General features: G+C 38.4%; 1 protein-coding gene across 4 annotated transcripts in view; it reads right to left on the reverse strand.

The window, feature by feature from the left end:
- PLEKHG4B (pleckstrin homology and RhoGEF domain containing G4B) overlaps positions 1-21105 on the reverse strand; it is a 960241-nt gene that overhangs the window by 286718 nt on the left and 652418 nt on the right. For all 4 annotated transcript variants that reach the window (XM_044065125.1, XM_044065124.1, XM_044065120.1 and 1 more), the window contains exon 8: positions 12855-12971. In XM_044065125.1, coding sequence (XP_043921060.1) covers positions 12855-12971 — 117 coding nt within the window. The remainder of the gene's footprint in view (positions 1-12854; positions 12972-21105) is intronic.

Below are 21105 nucleotides of genomic sequence, written 5' to 3' on the forward strand. Positions count from 1 at the left end.
TCTGTTGTATCTTTAATAACAGTAGTGCAAATAGATAACAGGGGTTGCAGTTGCTTTTGCAAATACAAAGAGATGGGCTCCGTAACCCATCCTTTGCTTGAAACAATTGGTCTCATTGGTGGATTCTCCATGTTTTTATGCACCTTGGGAATCCCATATAACTGTGGTATTATGGGACTAGTCACAGTAAAAAAATGGAATAAGTCCAATGTAATATCACCTGCTAACTGTATGCCGTATATACACATGTTAACATAGGATACATATTTCTTAACATCTAGGCTAGAAATAAGTTTAAAAGCTGTCTCATCCCCAAGCAAAAGTAGGACAGATTCTATGTATTTAGTTCTATCCATAATTACCACAGAGCCCCCCTTATCTGCTTGTTTTATGATTATGCTAGGTTCATTCCTTAATTCTTTAAGAGATATATGCTCTGTATATGTAAGGTTAAAGATACTATTGCCTCTTAATTTCATATCATACGTATTTCTAAGTTCTGACTCACACAAGTCATGAAAAGCTACTAATATTGGTATAGTATTTGGAATGAAAGTGCTACGCCTTTTACAACCCTTTTCATTTACTGGTACATTACCAAAAATAAGTTTTAAGGATACACTTCTCACAAACATTTTCAAATCCGTTAGTACATTTACAATATCATCAGAACTTGTAGGAATAAATCCCATACCTCTACGAAGTAATGAGCAATGTCCATTCTCAATATTAAAAGATGATAAATTCAAAACATCTGCCTTTACTTTCTGGCTATTTTCAGTTGTTTTGGAGAAATGGATAATTTCCGTTTGCTATCCATTGTCGCCACTTCTTTTACAGCCAACCTACCCCTCGAGGCAGATCTGGATGCTGCCCTCTGCTCGACAACTCTTTCTGGCTGTTGTAACTGAAACGGTTTATTAAAAAAATTGTGTATAGGTTGTGTAGTCCTTTTAGTCGTATTTAACGGCTCGTCCGTTGATCTTGGTGCCAAGAAAGATCCACATGGTAATCGCACACTTTCCGCTTCACTACTAGCACCATGAGGTGCTTCAGCTACTGACGTCATCTTCACGCTGCTCGCATGATGCTGTGACGACAGCGGGGGCGTGTTCACATGCTCCGTTGGTATGCTTGCAGTTTCAAAGACATCCAGTGTGTCTAGCGCCAAAGCTACTCTTTTTGCTGATTCCGATGTGGATTTACTATGCATTTTAAAGTTTTTCTTTACCTCTCCAGCCCTGTCAGTCCTGGGCCAAGAGAATATGTTGCCAGTTTGAAAATCGCCAATATCTCTGAGGAGCTTGCGCTTCTTGGTTGCCTCAAGTCTATTATCTAACGCTAATAGTCTATCCATCATAGCTTGATGAATGGATAAACCCTCCTTCCAGCATGGCATATTAAACAAATTGTCCTCCATTTCTATTATTTCTTTTTTAAGACCATTTTCTATGTCTAAGAAAAAATCATTCATTAATGCCATATAGTCATGGCTTAATTTGAGATTCAGACATTGCCATTTTTTCAGTAAATCAGGGTAGGTGTTCCCATAAGAGGGCATCTTTAGAATTCTTAAGCCTCTAGGCACAATCCCTTTCTCCATATATGCTGCAAAGCTATAGCGTTGCCACTGCATACACTTATATGCCCCCATTTTCCTTTCAAGACTATAAAGTAAATGTTCAAACTCCTGAATATTCACCACCGGTGTGTTAGGTTCATTTTCTTGTACAGGTAATGTCTCAGTAGTAACATGTAGTAGGGGGTTTACTTCCCTTTCAAACCACCCTTTTAAGCGATTCGAAGTATCCACATTAAGTAAGATGTGAGTGTTGAGTAGATGAATTTTTGAGTGTTGAGATATATCATATTTTTTATATAAGAACAGATGTATATTTATATGTATATATATAAGAGTTTGAATTTTATACTATTTAGTAAAAAATGTTAGTAGATATATTAAATACTAATGCATTTAGTCATATGACCTTGGCTGCAGGTCATGTGATGTGTGGTGGGTGTATTTAAATGTGAATGTAACTGCACCTTGTGTTAATCATTGAAAAAGGGAGTTGTCCCGAAAGCTTTGTGTTGGATAAAGGTGTTCTGCTTTTTACTCAACTGTGTTCGTGTGTTTTTGATCTTCAGTTTTCCTGTCAGCAATTCATTGATAATAACTACGTTTGTGTACCTGTGCTGAATAGTTGGGTTACATCAAGCCTGTTCTTGCAGCCTAATGGATACTTCGAATCGCTTAAAAGGGTGGTTTGAAAGGGAAGTAAACCCCCTACTACATGTTACTACCGAGACATTACCTGTACAAGAAAATGAACCTAACACACCGGTGGTGAATATTCAGGAGTTTGAACATTTACTTTATAGTCTTGAAAGGAAAATGGGGGCATATAAGCGTATGCAGTGGCAACGCTATAGCTTTGCAGCATATATGGAGAAAGGGATTGTGCCTAGAGGCTTAAGAATTCTAAAGATGCCCTCTTATGGGAACACCTACCCTGATTTACTGAAAAAATGGCAATGTCTGAATCTCAAATTAAGCCATGACTATATGGCATTAATGAATGATTTTTTCTTAGACATAGAAAATGGTCTTAAAAAAGAAATAATAGAAATGGAGGACAATTTGTTTAATATGCCATGCTGGAAGGAGGGTTTATCCATTCATCAAGCTATGATGGATAGACTATTAGCGTTAGATAATAGACTTGAGGCAACCAAGAAGCGCAAGCTCCTCAGAGATATTGGCGATTTTCAAACTGGCAACATATTCTCTTGGCCCAGGACTGACAGGGCTGGAGAGGTAAAGAAAAACTTTAAAATGCATAGTAAATCTACATCGGAATCAGCAAAAAGAGTAGCTTTGGCGCTAGACACACTGGATGTCTTTGAAACTGCAAGCATACCAACGGAGCATGTGAACACGCCCCCGCTGTCGTCACAGCATCATGCGAGCAGCGTGAAGATGACGTCAGTAGCTGAAGCACCTCATGGTGCTAGTAGTGAAGCGGAAAGTGTGCGATTACCATGTGGATCTTTCTTGGCACCAAGATCAACGGACGAGCCGTTAAATACGACTAAAAGGACTACACAACCTATACACAATTTTTTTAATAAACCGTTTCAGTTACAACAGCCAGAAAGAGTTGTCGAGCAGAGGGCAGCATCCAGATCTGCCTCGAGGGGTAGGTTGGCTGTAAAAGAAGTGGCGACAATGGATAGCAAACGGAAATTATCCATTTCTCCAAAACAACTGAAAATAGCCAGAAAGTAAAGGCAGATGTTTTGAATTTATCATCTTTTAATATTGAGAATGGACATTGCTCATTACTTCGTAGAGGTATGGGATTTATTCCTACAAGTTCTGATGATATTGTAAATGTACTAACGGATTTGAAAATGTTTGTGAGAAGTGTATCCTTAAAACCTATTTTTGGTAATGTACCAGTAAATGAAAAGGGTTGTAAAAGGCGTAGCACTTTCATTCCAAATACTATACCAATATTAGTAGCTTTTCATGACTTGTGTGAGTCAGAACTTAGAAATCATTATGATATGAAATTAAGAGGCAATAGTATCTTTAACCTTACATATACAGAGCATATATCTCTTAAAGAATTAAGGAATGAACCTAGCATAATCATAAAACAAGCAGATAAGGGGGGCTCTGTGGTAATTATGGATAGAACTAAATACATAGAATCTGTCCTACTTTTGCTTGGGGATGAGACAGCTTTTAAACTTATTTCTAGCCTAGATGTTAAGAAATATGTATCCTATGTTAACATGTGTATATACGACATACAGTTAGCAGGTGATATTACATTGGACTTATTCCATTTTTTTACTGTGACTAGTCCCATAATACCACAGTTATATGGGATTCCCAAGGTGCATAAAAACATGGAGAATCCACCAATGAGACCAATTGTTTCAAGCAAAGGATGGGTTACGGAGCCCATCTCTTTGTATTTGCAAAAGCAACTGCAACCCCTGTTATCTATTTGCACTACTGTTATTAAAGATACAACAGATTTCTTAATGAAACTAAACAGATGGCAAGTTGATATGAAAGATACACTTTGGGAAAATGGGAATATGTATATGGCCGTGTTGGATATAGCCTCTTTGTTTACTGTGATTCCCATTGATTATGGTATAGAGTCTGTACGTGATTTCCTTACACAGCACTCAGGCTTTACATCTAGACATTCTGATAATATCTGTATGCTATTAGATGTAGTGCTGAGGAACAATGTATTTATTTTTAATGAACAACATTATGTGCAACTAACAGGTGTGGCTATGGGTACTCCCGTAGCTAACACGTTTGCTAATATAGTTCTATACCAGTGGGAAAGGACATACTTGTTTAATGATAGTGGCTTTATAAATGATGGGGTCCAATTTTATCAAAGGTTTGTGGACGACTGCTTTCTCATTTGGAAAGGTACCCATATGGATTTGTTAAATTTTAATGCTTATATAAATAACACAACATCCTTTTTGAATTTCAAGATGGAATGTTCACAAAGTAGTGTGAATTTTCTGGATATAAATTTGAAAGTGAATGACAACATATTTGTTACTACTGTGTATAAAAAAGAGGTTTCATCTGGGCGCTATTTAGAAGCATCAAGCATGCACGCCCCTCATGTTTTCAAGGGCATAGTGAAAGCCCAGTTGATAAGAATTAGTAGACTTAATAATTCTGAAGATAATTTTGTGAAGCAATTAAATGAGACATGTGGTGACTTTGTAGCTAGTGGCTATCCACAGAAGCTAGTAGATAGTATGAGAGATTTAGTTAAGAATAATAGAACGACGACCTACAAACCTATATGTCTACCTGATAATAGTGTTAGCAATGAGTCTGAGAGAATGAGAGGTGATGGTAAGTTGAGGTTCATAACGTCATATAATATGAAAACACATATAGTTAGAAGAGTTATAAATAAATACTGGAAAATACTCCTAGCACAGGATGATGTAAGAGCAGTTGTAGGAGTTACACCCTCATTTGCTTATAGGAATAAAAGGTCTTTGAAGTCTTTCTTATGTTATAAGGATTTTTCGCATCTGTCCACTTTACAACCTGAAGGAAGATCTAGAGGCACTATATGTTGCTACAGTTGTAGTTGTTGTATTGATATAATGCCAGCCCAAGATGGTAGTTTATTAAATAACAGTATATTTCAACATCCTGTTACTAATAAACGCTACAATTTTAATGGACTGGCAACATGTGCCTCTTGCTATGTTGTATATATAGCAACTTGTGTGGCATGTTCATCTTTTTATGTGGGGATGACAACGAGAAAGTTGAGGGATCGTATAATTGAACACAAGTCCAGCATTAGGAGGCAATGTGAGACAAATGCTTTATATAAACATATAAAAGAAAGTGGTATTGGACATATGTTTAAATTTAGGGTTATAGACATGTTATTTAAAACTTTAAGAGGGGGTGACATATGCAATCAACTAGAGGTAAGGGAATATGAGTGGATAGTGCGATTGTCAGCAGACACTGAACCTGGTTTAAATGCAGCCGTGTCAATAAAACCAATCCTAGTAAAGTTGCAGCACAATTGTTTGAAATAATTAACGTTTAGGTAACATGGATTTGGTCATGTTTTTTGCTGTAAGAATTTTTTAGCACTGAATAAATATTTATTTTTATAATTTTATGTACATTAAGTAAGATGTGAGTGTTGAGTAGATGAATTTTTGAGTGTTGAGATATATCATATTTTTTATATAAGAACAGATGTATATTTATATGTATATATATAAGAGTTTGAATTTTATACTATTTAGTAAAAAATGTTAGTAGATATATTAAATACTAATGCATTTAGTCATATGACCTTGGCTGCAGGTCATGTGATGTTTGGTGGGTGTATTTAAATGTGAATGTAACTGCACCTTGTGTTAATCATTGAAAAAGGGAGTTGTCCCGAAAGCTTTGTGTTGGATAAAGGTGTTCTGCTTTTTACTCAACTGTGTTCGTGTGTTTTTGACCCTGTAAAACCTATCGGGCTTAGCAAGGGCAGGGGGTAAATTGTCAGGAGCAGTGCAAGCATCATTGAATGCATCATCCACAACAGGAAGAACTGGAGGTATAGCTAAAGGCCTGTGTTGCGGTAAATGTAAAAAGGTCCTAAGCCTTTTTCTAGAGTCTGAGAAATCTTGTCCCTGCCATTGGAATTGCTCTCTCATGGCATGTAAGGTTTCCCCAAAAGAAAATTCCTCTGGTGGAGAGGCAGAAGGAATCTATTCTTCAGCATCGGAATCTTCATAAGTAGAAAAAGGAGCCTCTGGATGGTCTGTATTGTCTGTATCATCAGAAGAGTCATCTGAGGACACTGGCTCAGGGGGCTCTGCTCTAGGTCTCTTTTCTGGAGGTTGAGAGGCCCTGTCTGGGTGAGATTGGGATCCCCTTATTAAAGAGATGAGATCCTCTGCCAGAGTAAGCATTTGGGAACTGGAACTGGGCCTGTGAGAGGGGGGCTTAACAGGCACAGACTTAGCAGATTTGGCTGCTTTAGCCCTAGCAAAGGCCTTAATAGACATGGCTGCAGGAGGCCTAGCAGCACCACATGCTGGGGTAGAGACATCCAAAGGGATGGTGTCCGATAAATCTTGAGAAACCACAGTAGTAGGCAAAACTTCAGAGGCCGATTCAACTAGGGTAGAAGGGGCCTCGGTAGTAGTCATGGATTCGGCTGGAGATTGACCCGTTTGCTCGGTTTTGGCCGAAACCGAGACACTCACGGTTTGCTTAGCCGTGGTTTCGGCCGAAACCGCGGACCGCGAGTGTCGGTCCTTTTCTTTGCGTTTCTTAACAATTTGAGTAGTCGGAGGATCCGACGGCATAATGTACGCAAAATCTGAGCCGAAAAACTGTTCAGCAAACTCCGACTGACGCCCAAGCGTTCGTCGGTTGAAGGAAGCACAGGCTAAACAAGCTGCTACGTCGTGGTCTGGGCCTAAACAAGATAAGCAGTAAGAGTGGAAATCTTTATGAGGTATTTGTTTCCCACAAGTTAAACAGTTATTCACTTTTTCTGACATCGGCTGAGGCAAGAAAGAGTCCCCAACGGGGTACTTAGCTTTATAGAAGTCTTCGAAGTAGTATTCGGTAGTAGTAATCTCTGGATCTGACCGACCGGCACTTGCGAACAGCTTCTGCTTGGCCACGCGGCAAGAAAGACTGAGGAAAATGGCGTCGGCTGATGCCTTTATACCCGAAGACCAGCAGTGATGACGTCGGGTGAGGTGCGACACCAGCCGAGGCCAGACCCAGACTTTGGAATCCGGCCGACCGAAGGGCTGCCTGACGACAGGACAACCCATTTGTTAGGACTGCAGATGCATCCTTGAAGAACATCAATGCAGTTACATGGTCCAACAGAACTTCCATGAATTGTTTTACCTATTTACAAACTGCTCTTTTGGAACATCAGGATCTTGAGAGCTTTTGGACTTATCTGCTATGTTTGATTTAAATCAGTACATGAGTTATGGTACAGGATTTCAACATATAGCATGCTCCATGACATTTTTCCTTTTAATTCCCTTACCTGTTTGCAGCATACTAACCCAGTAGAGGTATTTTTCCCCATGACCTTCTTTACATACAAACTGCTTTTTTAGTTGTGTTAAAGAGCTGACTTTTGTACTCTTATTACAGACTGCTGGCACACTGAAAGCTGTCAGCTGAAGTGTGACAGTTTTATAATTCTGATTGACAGCTAGCTACAATCCTATTTCTTCACAATTAGGATTATGAGAATTATTTACAAGAGTATTATACTGACATTTTATTTCTTAATTTATCTTCAGTAGTACTTATTTCTTCCTCTTTTTGGTAGTGCTACACAGATATTTTTATCTTTCATCCTATTTTCTCACTGAAACTCTATTTCTAATATCACTTAACTATCATACAATGTTTGCCCCTTTACATATGCAGAGTGTGTCCTCTTGAGTTTGGCTTTTAGGATGATGAGCTTCTAGAATACTTAAGTAGCAGTGATCCTTTTTGGGAAATGTACTGATTTTCACCTCTGTGCTTCATGACATTTCTGAAATTGTTCCACCCAACAAGCTTTGAATGTAGATTAAGCAGCCAGTAAGCACTGAATCATTCTGTGTCACTGATATTAAAACACCCTTGAGCAGGAGGCCCCATATTGTGACTAATAAGGTAGCATACATACAACGTGATGTCATTTTACTTCTACTTGATATGGGAACTTATACAGTAGATGCCCTCTTATCCGGCCTCCCTTTAACCGGCCATCAAATTTTTGCCATAGCCCTAACAAAAGACAACAGAGAAGAACAGAACCTGCCTCCTCTAGGCTAAATAATATCAGATATTTGAGCTTTAGACTTCCAAATTCTTTAGAAAAATGCACACTAACACAAATCATGTTATTCTAGCTTATTTATAACCTATAAATGATAATTTGTATGCTTTTTCTAATTAACTAGCCATTCATTTATCCAGCCTAAGGTCCGGTCCCAACGAGACCGGATAAGAGGAAATCTAATGTAGATGGCATGCTACAACCTGTGCCTCCAGCACTCATCAAAGTCCTGCAGAGTCACTAGGTCACAGCAGCTATGACTCACATAGTAAAAGTCTCACCAGTGAACCAGTTTTGCAGTTAAGCTAACAGTCACACTAGATTTTTACTCCGTAGATCTGACAGAAAATGAAATGGCATTTTATTTTGGTAGATTTATTTTATTTTAATACACTGGCACAGTGGTGCAGCAGATAGTGTTACTGCCTCACATCATGTGATTCTCTGGTTTGATTCTTGGCTGAGGTACCATCTGTGTAGAGTCTGTATGTCGTTCTTGTGTTTGGATTTTCTCTGGATGCTCTGGTTTCCTCCCACATTCCAAAGCCATGCAGTAAGTGGATTGGACACTCCAAGTTGGCTGTAGGTGTGAGTGTGCATGTGCATATGTCATATGGAAGAACAACTGCATCAGGGCTAGCTATCCAGTGGTGTGAACCTTGGCTGTAGATGATTGTCACTGTTAAAGTGACACCCTGACTCCATCTACAGATGCTCGTTTAGGACAACAAAAAGATGACAGAAGCACTACAATGTGCACAAATGGGAAAAAAGGGCTGTGGATGTCTGGATTTTATTTTGGCCTTGGAATGCCAACAACTGTATTCTTACATATTACCTAACATCATGACAGATGATAGAAACAGAACGACACAGCTTGTGAATTATCATTGTGCCTATTCAAACAGGCACAATGTAAATGCATCAAACAAAATGGAATTGCCTAAGCTCTACACTCCTATATGCCTCACTAACTTTCATCAACCTCCAAGACACACAGAAGAGGAGACTTGAGTGGTGTTACAATAAAATAACCAAATCTGTATCCAGTAAAGTGTACTGTTCCCATCAGTGCATTGCCCTTAAGCACCTTAACTGGTTAGAGCTACCCCACTACTTCACTCTCTCTCTACTACAAGCAGCATTTTGTGTGGTCCTGCCCTAGGCGCTCTGCTACAAAGGTTCACCTTCAATCAATAACCACTCTACTGATAAACATCTTACAATGACTGAAAAGTCCAAAAACATAGCTGAAGAATTTCTGTTTTCCAGCTATGTCTCCAAGTCCCAGAACCCCATCCCACTCCCCGTTATAAATGCACACACATTTTCAAATCTACTTGTTAGACACTTGGATAAAAAAGAAAAAAAAAAAAAAAAGCTCTAGTTGGCATTATCCCTAACTACAGGCAGATGCTGTGAATTACAGTCTATAGTTTCATTAAAATGATTTGACTCCTTGCTATACATATGAAAAACTGTATAATATTACAAGCACAACATGTTCCACGTCTATCCTACTTCTTTTTGACATACTCTTTAAACCTACCAACTACCATAACTACCATGACATATGCTGTATTTAAAATTCTGTTAATCTTCCTCAGTACTGAAACTGTAGCATTGCTTAAACACTCCTATAACACAGTATTCCAAATGTGTAGTAAGTATATTTGTGAGCCTTTTGTATTATTCTTACTGTCTTATTATTATGTACAAATGTAGAATATCTTACGTGTTGCTATTACGTAGAAACGTATAATGTATCATTTTCATAGAATATGAAATTCTGATAATAGAATGTATTGTTCTTCACCTCTGTGTTTATTGAGAAAAATAGTTTTATAGAGTGAAGTGTCTAGCAGCATTTAAAGTTACTGATTGATTAGAGATCATATCACCTCTAGCCACTGTCAATGTTAATTACAGCTTTCAAAGATGTAAAGTATTTTGCACTTGTATACTTTTTTTCCTTTAATTAGTGGCACATTACAGCAGCTAAAGTTTTATGTACTATAAAGAATTATGATCAATTTTCCACAGTCATAACCAATATAAAACGTGTTCTCAAAAATGTCAAGCTTTACCTTGAGATCTTCACTTTACTCTGTTTCAACTTAAATTTCTGAACATTCACTTTTGGAACACAGAACTGAATGCGTTATGATCTGTGGCCCAGTATTAATCTCTGTTTGAAGACATATTCCTAATATTCTGTGTTAAGGACAGAATGACTTGTACCAACCATATAATTAACAAATGTGGCAGATGTAATCTATGTAAATACATATTGGCCTGCACCGGAACAATCATTAATGGCATTAAAGTCTCAATCAAGGGTAGATATAATTGTGACATTGTATCTGAAGAAGTTTAATCTGTGATAGAATGGAAGTGTTTATACAGTAAACTTTTTTGAATTTGTTGTATTTTTATTTTTACGTGTTTTGAAGTAGTGAACGGTCTATATTTTGGTTGCCTAGTAGTTTGTGTGGATTCTACGTTTGTTTCCAGAATCTTCTGTGTTACAGCTGGGGTCTTACATATGAACCAAGCTATTACAACAGAAGACCAAGCTTGCACTGACTAGCACACTGGCAGCAGTCACCAGGGAACTGCACCAGAAATCAGATAACAGTTTTAAAAGCTGCAACACCTCTCACTGGCACATAAATGGCACCAAGAAGAGAACTACAATACTATTCAATCAATAGCTTTAAAACCTACTGCAGACCTCATTCTAAAATAAATTGTACTTATTTATTTTTGAAGGAAGCAGAAAAAGTTCACTATGTATTAAAATGAGTCATCAAGTGGTTTTCAAACAGATATCAATATTCAAATCCTGAACTTCACTCTCAAGGCAATTTTCTTGACATTCATTTCTGCATAATAATCTGCTGTGTGTGCCTGGTCCATGAAAAAATGCTTTGTTAGACACCACCAGAATAATGTTTCCTGCATCTTTACACTGTTTACCCTTATATAGGAGCAATTCATTTTCTAGAATGAAGACACTGTCTGGATTTTACAGATTTTATTTGACACAAGAAAGTCTATCATATCTTGCAAAGATGACATTTAAAAAAAGAAGAAAAAACACTGTTAAAAGGGTAATGTGAGAAAGGACAGTATTTAAATACATATAAAGTATGTGATGAAAATTAGAAAAAGGTGGTAATGAGTGCTATATTTAATTCAATAGAATACAATAAAATGTAAAGTGAAAAAAGTATAACTGTTCAATAACAGCAGTTCCATTGATTTGTCAATATTACAGTACAATGAAGTGTTTTTTTTATTCTTTTTTTTTTACAAACAAGTTTTAAATTTTTTATCTGCTATATATCTGTACATTTACAGTTTTGGTTAGATGGGTAAGTGTTCATGTTTACATTTATTTGCTGTCTTGCTCTACTCATTTTTCCAGCCCTACCCAGTGTAATACCCTTCATCACCCCACGAAGTGTGCCTCTTTTTAAAAGGTGGGATTATCCTTCTGGTAACTGAACAGATTTGTAAGTGCCAAGTATATAGAGCATCCAAATGTCAGCCAAACTGGTGATTCCACCCTACTCGAGTAGTACTACACCACGAGGACATCATGCAGGCTCAGATAAACTGCATGCCCAAAAGTAGGTCTCCATCAGTGGATGCATCTGTGACATACAACCTCACTACTTACCAGATCCGCTACATCAACCCCTGTCGATGCATCATAGTCAGGGCAATAACATCTCCATCAATGGAACTCATCCTTAGAGGCAATTTTGGCCATTTATCATCAGCCAGAACCATGCAATATGACAATAATATGTAATCTTTTCAAGAAATTACAGCCATTTTTTTACCATTAATAGTGTATTGATGAAATGTCTTTCACCACACAATAAGTAAAGCTCTTGGTAATTTAAGATCAGTCTTCTTACATCCCTGCATGGTATGTACTTCCTGTAAAATCTAGTGGCATATTTTCCTCATTAGTAACCATTTGCAGTCTATGTCTGTTAAGTAGCAGCAATGCTGTCATGTAACCCACAATGCTGCACTGCAGTGCTTCACTGATATACAGTGGTCCCATCTCCTCTAACTGCTTTAGACCACTTGAGCTAAGTGGTCACTTTTGTTCAGGCACACAGCAAACACACTGAAGCAGAACAGCTGAAAATGAAATTAGCTTGGAGTCAACGTCACATACAGTCAACAGGGGCTCATCTGCTTTACACTTTGTCTACCTGTTGCCCCTCATTTAAGCATGATGTGTTTCTAACAAACTTGAAATTTGAAAAATAATTAAGCTGCCAAAAGTGGGAGGCATTATGTACACAGATTCATTTAAAAATCACTGTTTTTTAAATTTTACCTCCTGTTTTACCAAAAGTAAAAAAAAAAAAAAAAAAAAGAAAAATGACTATGAAGTTTAAGAACACATAACTCTTTCAGGGTCATATATATATATACCTTGTGGAATCGTAGCCATTCGTTGTGGTTATAACGGAAAGTGCCTTCAAACTCTGATGTCAGTTGTCCACAATCAATGTGCTTATGCAAAGACTTCAGTGATGTTAAGACTTCAAACTATTTACAAAAGAAGAGATGTCAAAGAAGAAATAAAAAGGCAAGAGTATTTGTCATTGGTTGTACATGTAACTTAAACAAACCTTATGGATAACTAGAGATGAGGTATACACTGCTCTTCATTATTTAATATTTCTGTGAAACTGGGAAGAAATACTTACTTAAACGTTTAGTTCCTTTTGAGCAAGACTGACTGGTACAAATAGTTGATATACAGAGGAAATAACCTTGAAAAATCATGAGGAAAACTAATCTACAATTAGGACTAATATAAATAAGTGCTTAAAATATCTGACAAATGAGTATAACCAATACTAAAACATTAAAGGAAATTAAATAACTGATGCAAGTGAACAGCTTTCAGAAAATATTCAAATGTAAGAGGACATACTGCACAGGAAAAGCAAGATGGGAGAAAAAAATTAAAAAGTATCTCCATTATCATGCCATAAAAAACACATTCTTGTTATGTCTCACACACAAAACAGGCTACTACTACAACAATTGTTATAAATGTAGACGCAAGGAGGTATTTTTCAGTTGTAGCCATTTTTTCCTTACATTTGCTTATAAATTTGTAATTTAGGTTACAACCATTTCTCATTTACTTTGCTTATAAATTTGTATTTATGTATAATATGCTACAGTTGTTTCTGTAACTCACTGTAAGTAGATGCTGGAGTACACAGATCCCTACTGAATTACAAATTCTTACCTCTAGGAAATAACCAAAGGTTTACTTCCACATTTCTAGTCTGATTACCCAGACAGTTTAGCTCCTCCTCCAACAGAGACATCAGACAAACATACAGCTTAAAAGCAGGAGCTGCTTGTGCCATTTTTTTTTTGTTTTTTTGCTATATATATTTTTGCTAAAAGTGATTAGACCATGTGCTTTGCACAGAGGCACAGCCATCTCTGTTCCTCGGCTTGCAAAATCCAATAGAACATTTTTCTAAATCTGTGCACTGGTGTGTGTGTGTGTGGGTGTGTGCGCGTGTGCGCGTGTGTGTGTGTGTGTGTGTGGGGGGGGGGGGGAGTAATTTGGGTACTCCTAGCAAGTGCATGTCCAGTATTGAGAGTCATTTTCTAATTTACACACAGGACACATACAAACCTAGTAGTCTGTTTGCTAAACTACCTAAATATTATAATGCACCTAAGATCTCCACCCTCAACTTCCGTAGTCAGCATCAAAGATGGTCGGGGGGGGGGGCATTTATTGCATTAGTGATACTTCACAAAACTGTATAATGTCTGCTGCTGGGATCACTGCTACAATACAACATTCTTATCCACGGGAACAGTACTAAAGCAGGAATGCAATTTTTCATGAGCAGGAGATGTCATCATGTCCTGCAAAATCTTAATGGCAGACATTGCCCTACTCTTAGACTAGAAATCAAGCTTGTATGTAGTACTTGTGGAAGGTGTAGACAGATGTCCAAACAGCTGCCTCATAAATGCCCCGTACAAAAACATTTTTGAGGAATGCTGCCATTGTGCCTGACCCACTGGTAATGCGTTCTCTGACAGTAGCCCCTAGATGTCACTTTACTGCAGTTACAGCGAGTTTGCCAACAATCTGGATAGATTACTTGCAAGCTCATTTAATTGTTTTTTTTCAGGCATAAAGAAAACAAATAGCTGATCTGCTTATCTGATATCATTTGCTCTAATATAATATCGGAGATGCTTACAGATACTCCACAAATACAAAGTCCTTCTCTATTTATTCAGCAGATTTGAATATTAAGCATGAAGATGAATATTTTGGTTAGGTTCTAGCTCAGAATGTGATTTTAGAATACAAAAGGATTTAAGCCAAAGATTCACCCTGTTGTAAGGTTCTCTGCATATGAGGGTCTGCAACTCAGGTACCTTTCTAGCTGAAGTGATACCAACCAGAAACAATGTTTTTCTGGACAAACTCGACACTGAAAGGTTGTCACAAAAGGGACTAGGATTTGTTTTTCAATTACAAAGGTGAGATCCCACAGAGGGGTGTAGTACAGGTCTCCTAGGAAATTTCTGGTACTAAATTCCCTTCAAGCAATACCTAACCAAAGAGTGGGAGGACGAGGGAGGATCCATAAGCAGACATGCAGCAATGACTGACAGGTGTACCTTGAAGCATAAGAAAGGCTATATGACAAACTTTAGGGGTTTTCACAAGCACTACAGGAACTGATGGCTTTTGTACTTCATGGAAAGGGCTGCCACCCATCTCAATCTGTGTCGGACATTAACAGTTTTAAAGTTATTGCCAAGATTTCTGGTTTTAAAGCAGTAAGCACATTTGTTACTCTGCTGAAGTACTACTTGCTATTTGCCTATCATTAGTCTTGAGAAATACAGTCAATGACTGGGCTCATTCCATGATTCCTTGCTTTTCTCCTCTTAAATCTTTACCTTTGATTGTTTGGCGATTAACCAGCACCAACCAAGGCATTTGCAACATGTTTTTTTAGTTCCTCTAAATATTTAGTTACTCCAAATATGCTCTGCAAGGTGAGCTGTATCCACAGTAAGAGTTTACTTCCTTTGTGAGAATATCACAGGCCTGATATGATTGAATAACACCTGCTGAGCCCACCAATCCAACACTTTTATTATGTCAACAACAGCCAGATTCATCTGATGCATGGAGTGAGTTTGTTGCTGACACAGATTCCTGAGGTATCACTGGAATTTCCTCATATACAGCCTGGCTAGTAGGGCCATTAAGTATGGATGAGGACATGTGGCCTTGAACTCTGAGGATACCTCACTTATCTGCCTGATCTGCCAAGAAAGATTCAACAAGAAAGCTCTTTCTTTATAGAGGGAAAGGTAGTTCTTGACTATATCCAGATGAGCCCTCAGGAAAACTGTTGAATTCTCTGGAAGCAGGCTAGGTTTTGGGAGGTCTGGAGGGAAGCACATATCTCTTAGGGAATGAATGGTGAGTACCAAAGATCTCCTGACTCTTTTTGTTGATGAAGATTGTATCATAGAGTTGTCAAGATATGGATAGACATGCCCCTCACGTCCTCAACAAGGGAATACTGGAGCAAGAGACTTGGTGAGCAACTTGTGGGCTGCTGTCAGGCCAATGGATAGGAATGTAAATTGGAACTGGTTCTGTCTAACCTTGAATCTTAAGTGATGATTCAGCAGGATGTTGAGATAGGTCCAAAAGAAGTAAGAAGACTCAAGAATTAAAAGAGGCCTATGCACACACAGGTCAACAGGTCAATATTCTGGTTATTTCACATAAAAAAGGATGATTTATCCTGCAGCAGTAATACCTGTAGCAAAGTTGTGTGTCTTAAAGGTCCATAATTTCCACAGTATATTTGCCTAGTGGTAACCAGAAAATGGCAAAATAGTTAAAGGTGAGGGCCAAAAGACCAGGCTGCTATCATAGAAATGGTAAGGATTTTATTTATGTATGTATGTATTTCATATTCTTAATCTCTAGGTTGTTCCTGCTCACTGAACAGGCAGTGCAGACAAAGTTTGTAAACAATGATTCCTTAACATCTTCAAATTTATATCCTTAAATTTCTCTTATAGTGGTGATGACTTCAAGTAGACTTATCCATCTCAATCATGCCCAGGGCAACACATCTGGTCTCCTGAATCATAGGACAGTCTTGCCATAGAAAACTCCATTCCCTCCATGTGAGAAAAAAGAGCTTGCAGTCAATTTCTAAATAATACTAAATTACTACCAATATTTCACAAGAGACCAATATTTCACAAGAGTGGTATTTTAACCTGAAGTATGTAACAAATTTAGGAGGAATTTAAAAGAAATGACTGGCAAGATATATTCTAACCTTTGTAAAAATATATTTCTTGCAATGTGTTTCATAGCTTCTCTTGCAACTAGATATGTCAGTTCATAAGAACATTTAAGTTAATTCAGTATTTTATTTACTCTTTGTTCTGTGTACTGCAGAAATGATAGGTGCTAGTTTAACCAGAAACTCATATAGGTTCATAAGTTCATAAGCTGTTACCAGGCTAACCACCACTAGGACCTTACAAGCCTAGTCATGCCCTCCAAATAATTTGGGTCTCAAGCAACATATGGGGGAGCATGTTAGTAGTCAGGTAGCTAAAGATTTGTAGCAGGGATGTTAGGATAATACTTTTCTTATTGACAGCTTCTGTCCATAAGGCACGTGGGGGCCAGACTACAGGCAAATATATGATTTTCCATCAGATTTTCAAGGTTTTGTTTGAATATCGTCTATGAAGTATTCAGTTTTACATGGATGGGGAGCCTAGTCTATAGTGTGGGAATTCTTTGAGAAACATATCTGTCTCTCCAGCATGTTCTGTTTATGTCACAAGTGAAGTTCAGATCCTTGGCTCTAGTGTTTATGATGCAGTTTGTTTTGTGCATGTGCAACAGATCCATCTGGGCTGGATCTGAAGAAGCTCTGTAAGCCAGGAAAAGATAGCCTCTCGGCAGCCTGTAGGAGACTGAATATAGATACTGAGTCTATAGGTGACCAGTGTAGGACAGGTTATTCATGCCCTTAATTCTCTTAGTGAGAAACCTTTGCAGGCATTCCAACTGTTGCAGGTTTCTGGTTAGATACATGTTACAGGGGGCACTGTATTCACTGATGGGTCTGATAAGGGTCAAGTAGAGTGGTGCTATAACTACCTATACGCTGGGTGACATAAAACAATTTTCTTATTTTATTAGCTACGTTTTGGTCAAAGGTCAGATGGTTGCCTACATATATTCTCAAATCCCATACTACTGGGTTGACTGTTAGGGGCATTTTATGAATGGAGTAATTAACTTGTGTTAACAATTTACGAAACGGTATTATATTGCATTTTTTGGCATTGAGTTTTAGCCATGGCTTTGGAACCAGTCATTTGTCTGTGTTAAACCTACTCGCGTGATGTTTGTGTCTTGGGGAAATCTATAACAGCTCCCAATTTACAGTCATCTGTGAACTTGGTGAGCTAGAGACATTTAATGTTAGACTTGACTTCCAAAAAGTAGATGCCAAACAGGAGCAGGTCCAACAGAGAGTCCTGGGGAACTCCACTGGTTACCAGTCTGTTGGTGGAGGCGGTCTCACTTATCTTGACTTCTTGGGTCCTGTTTGTGAACTAGCTGTTAAACCAGGGTGTTATATAGAGGTTTATGCCTAGTTTACAGAGATTGTCAATGATGCCTATGTGGTGTATTGTTTCAAATGCCTTAGCCAGGTCAAGATATGTAGTATGCACTGTTTTACCCTCACCAGTTGCCTTGGTGACCCTCTCAAAGAAGTCTATCAGGTTAAGTAAGCATGACCTTCCCTTAACAAAGCCAATTTGTGATGGGTCCAGGGTCTGTAAGTTGCCAATGTCCTTGTTTATCATTTCTTCGATAATTCATTCTATGATCCCTGCTGATAACTGCTGAAATATGTTGCAGGGGATTTCATCTGCTGAAGCTGGGGGGAGGAGCTGGTATATTTGGTACAGCACTCTGATTGGTGTAGGTAGTACCATTCAGCACGAGTTTAGCACACTGTTGTATGTTACATCTAAGGTTCTGGACAGAGCTGAAGAAGGACTTTTTTCTGATTGTCTTTAGCCTGCACGGCTGTTCTGACCTCACAGTTGGCCTTGCTGGATTTAATTAGACCTCTTAGTTACTTGTTTAGTTGTATAAGAGAGCACTTGTATTTAAGGGACTTGCTTTTCTTGATTATGACCATGAGTTTTCTTATTTTATTATATACACTGTTTAGGTGAGGATTACACCAGTGGAGTTTGTTTTTAGGATTTGTTTGGGTTTATTTCTGGTAGGTACAGCAGCCTCTATGCAGCCATTCACATGTTTGTATAGTGACTCTGTGTGAATAATTCTGCATAGGTAGCTGTGGTCTCTGGGATGGGCCTTGGATTTTGACAATATGTCACTGAATAGGACATAGTTTGCCTTTGAATACTTCCTAACAGTTACTGGTTTAGCTGGATTTTATGGGTTGATTTGTACTTCAAATGAGACAGCTTTTTGATTCGTCCTCACTAGTGAGGGTGTGACATGGGGGGGGGGGTGTAACACTCTGCTATGTTGGTGAATGCCAGATACAGTTTGTTTGGTCCTCTGGTAGGAGTGTGCACTGTATGTTTCAGGGTGCTTGTGTTAATAAAGTCCAAGAAGCATTATACCTGTGAGTTTGAGGCAGTGTATCTTTATCAGCCTATAAAGGGGTAGTTCAAGTCACCCATAAACAGAGTGTTTGGTGGGATGGAGAGAATCCCTAATAGGTTTAGGTAACTGTCTTGAGACTCTAGAAGTATAGATAGTGACCTGTAGCTAGCCAGGATATAGTGAGGGACCTTACACCCATGGTGATTTGGCCCAGATATGTACATTCTCCAGAGTGTGGAGGGCTGGAAGGGTATGGAGATTTTTGTTTACACTCTGAGGGATTGAGCAGTAATACTTTAAGCTTGCTTCTAGACTTTTTCACTGTGTTGGTATTTTTGTCTTTTTGGCATTGCCTAAAAAGGCTCTAAGGGGATGGATAAAGTTTTAGACAGTATTTGGAAGCCTACGGGGGACAGGTGCAAACCATCCTTGGCAAAGCAATGTGGTCTTTTGACTGTGTTCTTCCATGCTCACAGATATTGGGTTCCTCTGGAATGACACCAAAAACTAAGCCAGTTATTAAAATCAATCATTTTATTTGGGTCTATATTAGAACACTGAACTTTTACAATTTTGAGTGTTCTAATATCGACCTGTTTTCAGCAAACGCTGAAAATATCGAAGAAACAGAAAACCAAATTTTTTTCTAGGAAAGAATTCAGTTGTCCATTTCTGTTACTTCGGTATTTTCAGCGCTGTGGTAGAAAGTTATGGGTTGGGTTCAGGTAAGTGTGCGATTGTGTGGATGTGAGGGTTAGAGCGGGTTAGGTGAGTTAGGGTTAGGGCGCGGGTCAGGTAAGTGTGCGATTGTGTGGACATGAGGATTAGGGCGGGATATGTGAGTTAGGGTTAGGGCACGGATGAAGTGACTGTGCGATAGTGACGGACCTTAGGGTTAGGGTTTGGGTTAAGGTAAGTGGATAGTTAGTGGTGTATGTATAGTTTAGTGTACTGTTAGGTGTAAGATTTTAGGTGTATGTGTGGATTGCTGTTTGTTTGGTGCGCTTGTGTTGTGTGTATGTGTTTTGGAACAGCAAATTTTTTCCCTAGGAAAGAATTTGCTGTTCTGTATGTTCGATGTTTTTAATTTTCGATTACTAGGGTTTGATATTAGAACACTCGAAATTTTGAAAGTTCGGTATTCTAATATAGACCCTTTTATTTTCATACTGTGGCATCACCCTTGGTGAAGGTAGAATGCTGCTCATTGAAAGGCTCATATCTATCTGTGACACATATTCCAAGAGAGCCATTATGTCTCTTTTTATACAGTCCATTGAGGTATGTCTCAGGTCATTCACACCCCCATGGACTATGACAGAATCATATTAGTACCTGGGGTGCAGTAACTTGAGTGTATCCACGTGTGATACTGTGGATCCTGGCTTCACATAGGCAACTAACTGTTATCTTTTCTATCCAACCTGATGAGTGATTCATCTGCGTGTTGTACAATGGAGTCCACAATGACAAGAGTAAAAGGTAAAGTGTGTGCCTGCCTTATGGGCTTTGCACTTGGGGGGCCACTAGGTGTAGGCTAAAGTGAGAAGTGTGGTGTTGCTTTTGGTGTATGCTTTAGTGATTACTGAGGTGCAGTTTTGCCATAAATTGGTTTTGAGGTCTTTGAGATTTTGGAAGGCTTCTCATTACAGCCAAGTGACATCTCCAGGTGTTTCTGCAGTTGCCTCCTACTGCTCCTCTAGGCGTCAAATATTGCCTGTTCATATTTGCATTAATAATTCCAAAACCATGCAACATACAAAGTATCAGAATATTTTATCTTGAGGAATGCATGACGGCAAACACAATTGTATTGATATATGACTTCTGTCAATGAGTATTTGCTAGATCTGTAAGGTGATAACTTTATTTTTTAAAGGCTGAAGCCACACCCACTGGGAGTTAAAGGTACACATTCAAAAGACCTCTACTGGTGGGAATGAGTTAAGAGCCTCAGCATAAGACAATCTGTAT

The sequence above is a fragment of the Protopterus annectens genome, chromosome 3.part0, assembly GCF_019279795.1.
Source record: "Protopterus annectens isolate FY-2018-M chromosome 3.part0, PAN1.0, whole genome shotgun sequence".
NCBI classification, from domain to species: Eukaryota; Metazoa; Chordata; order Ceratodontiformes; family Protopteridae; genus Protopterus; species Protopterus annectens.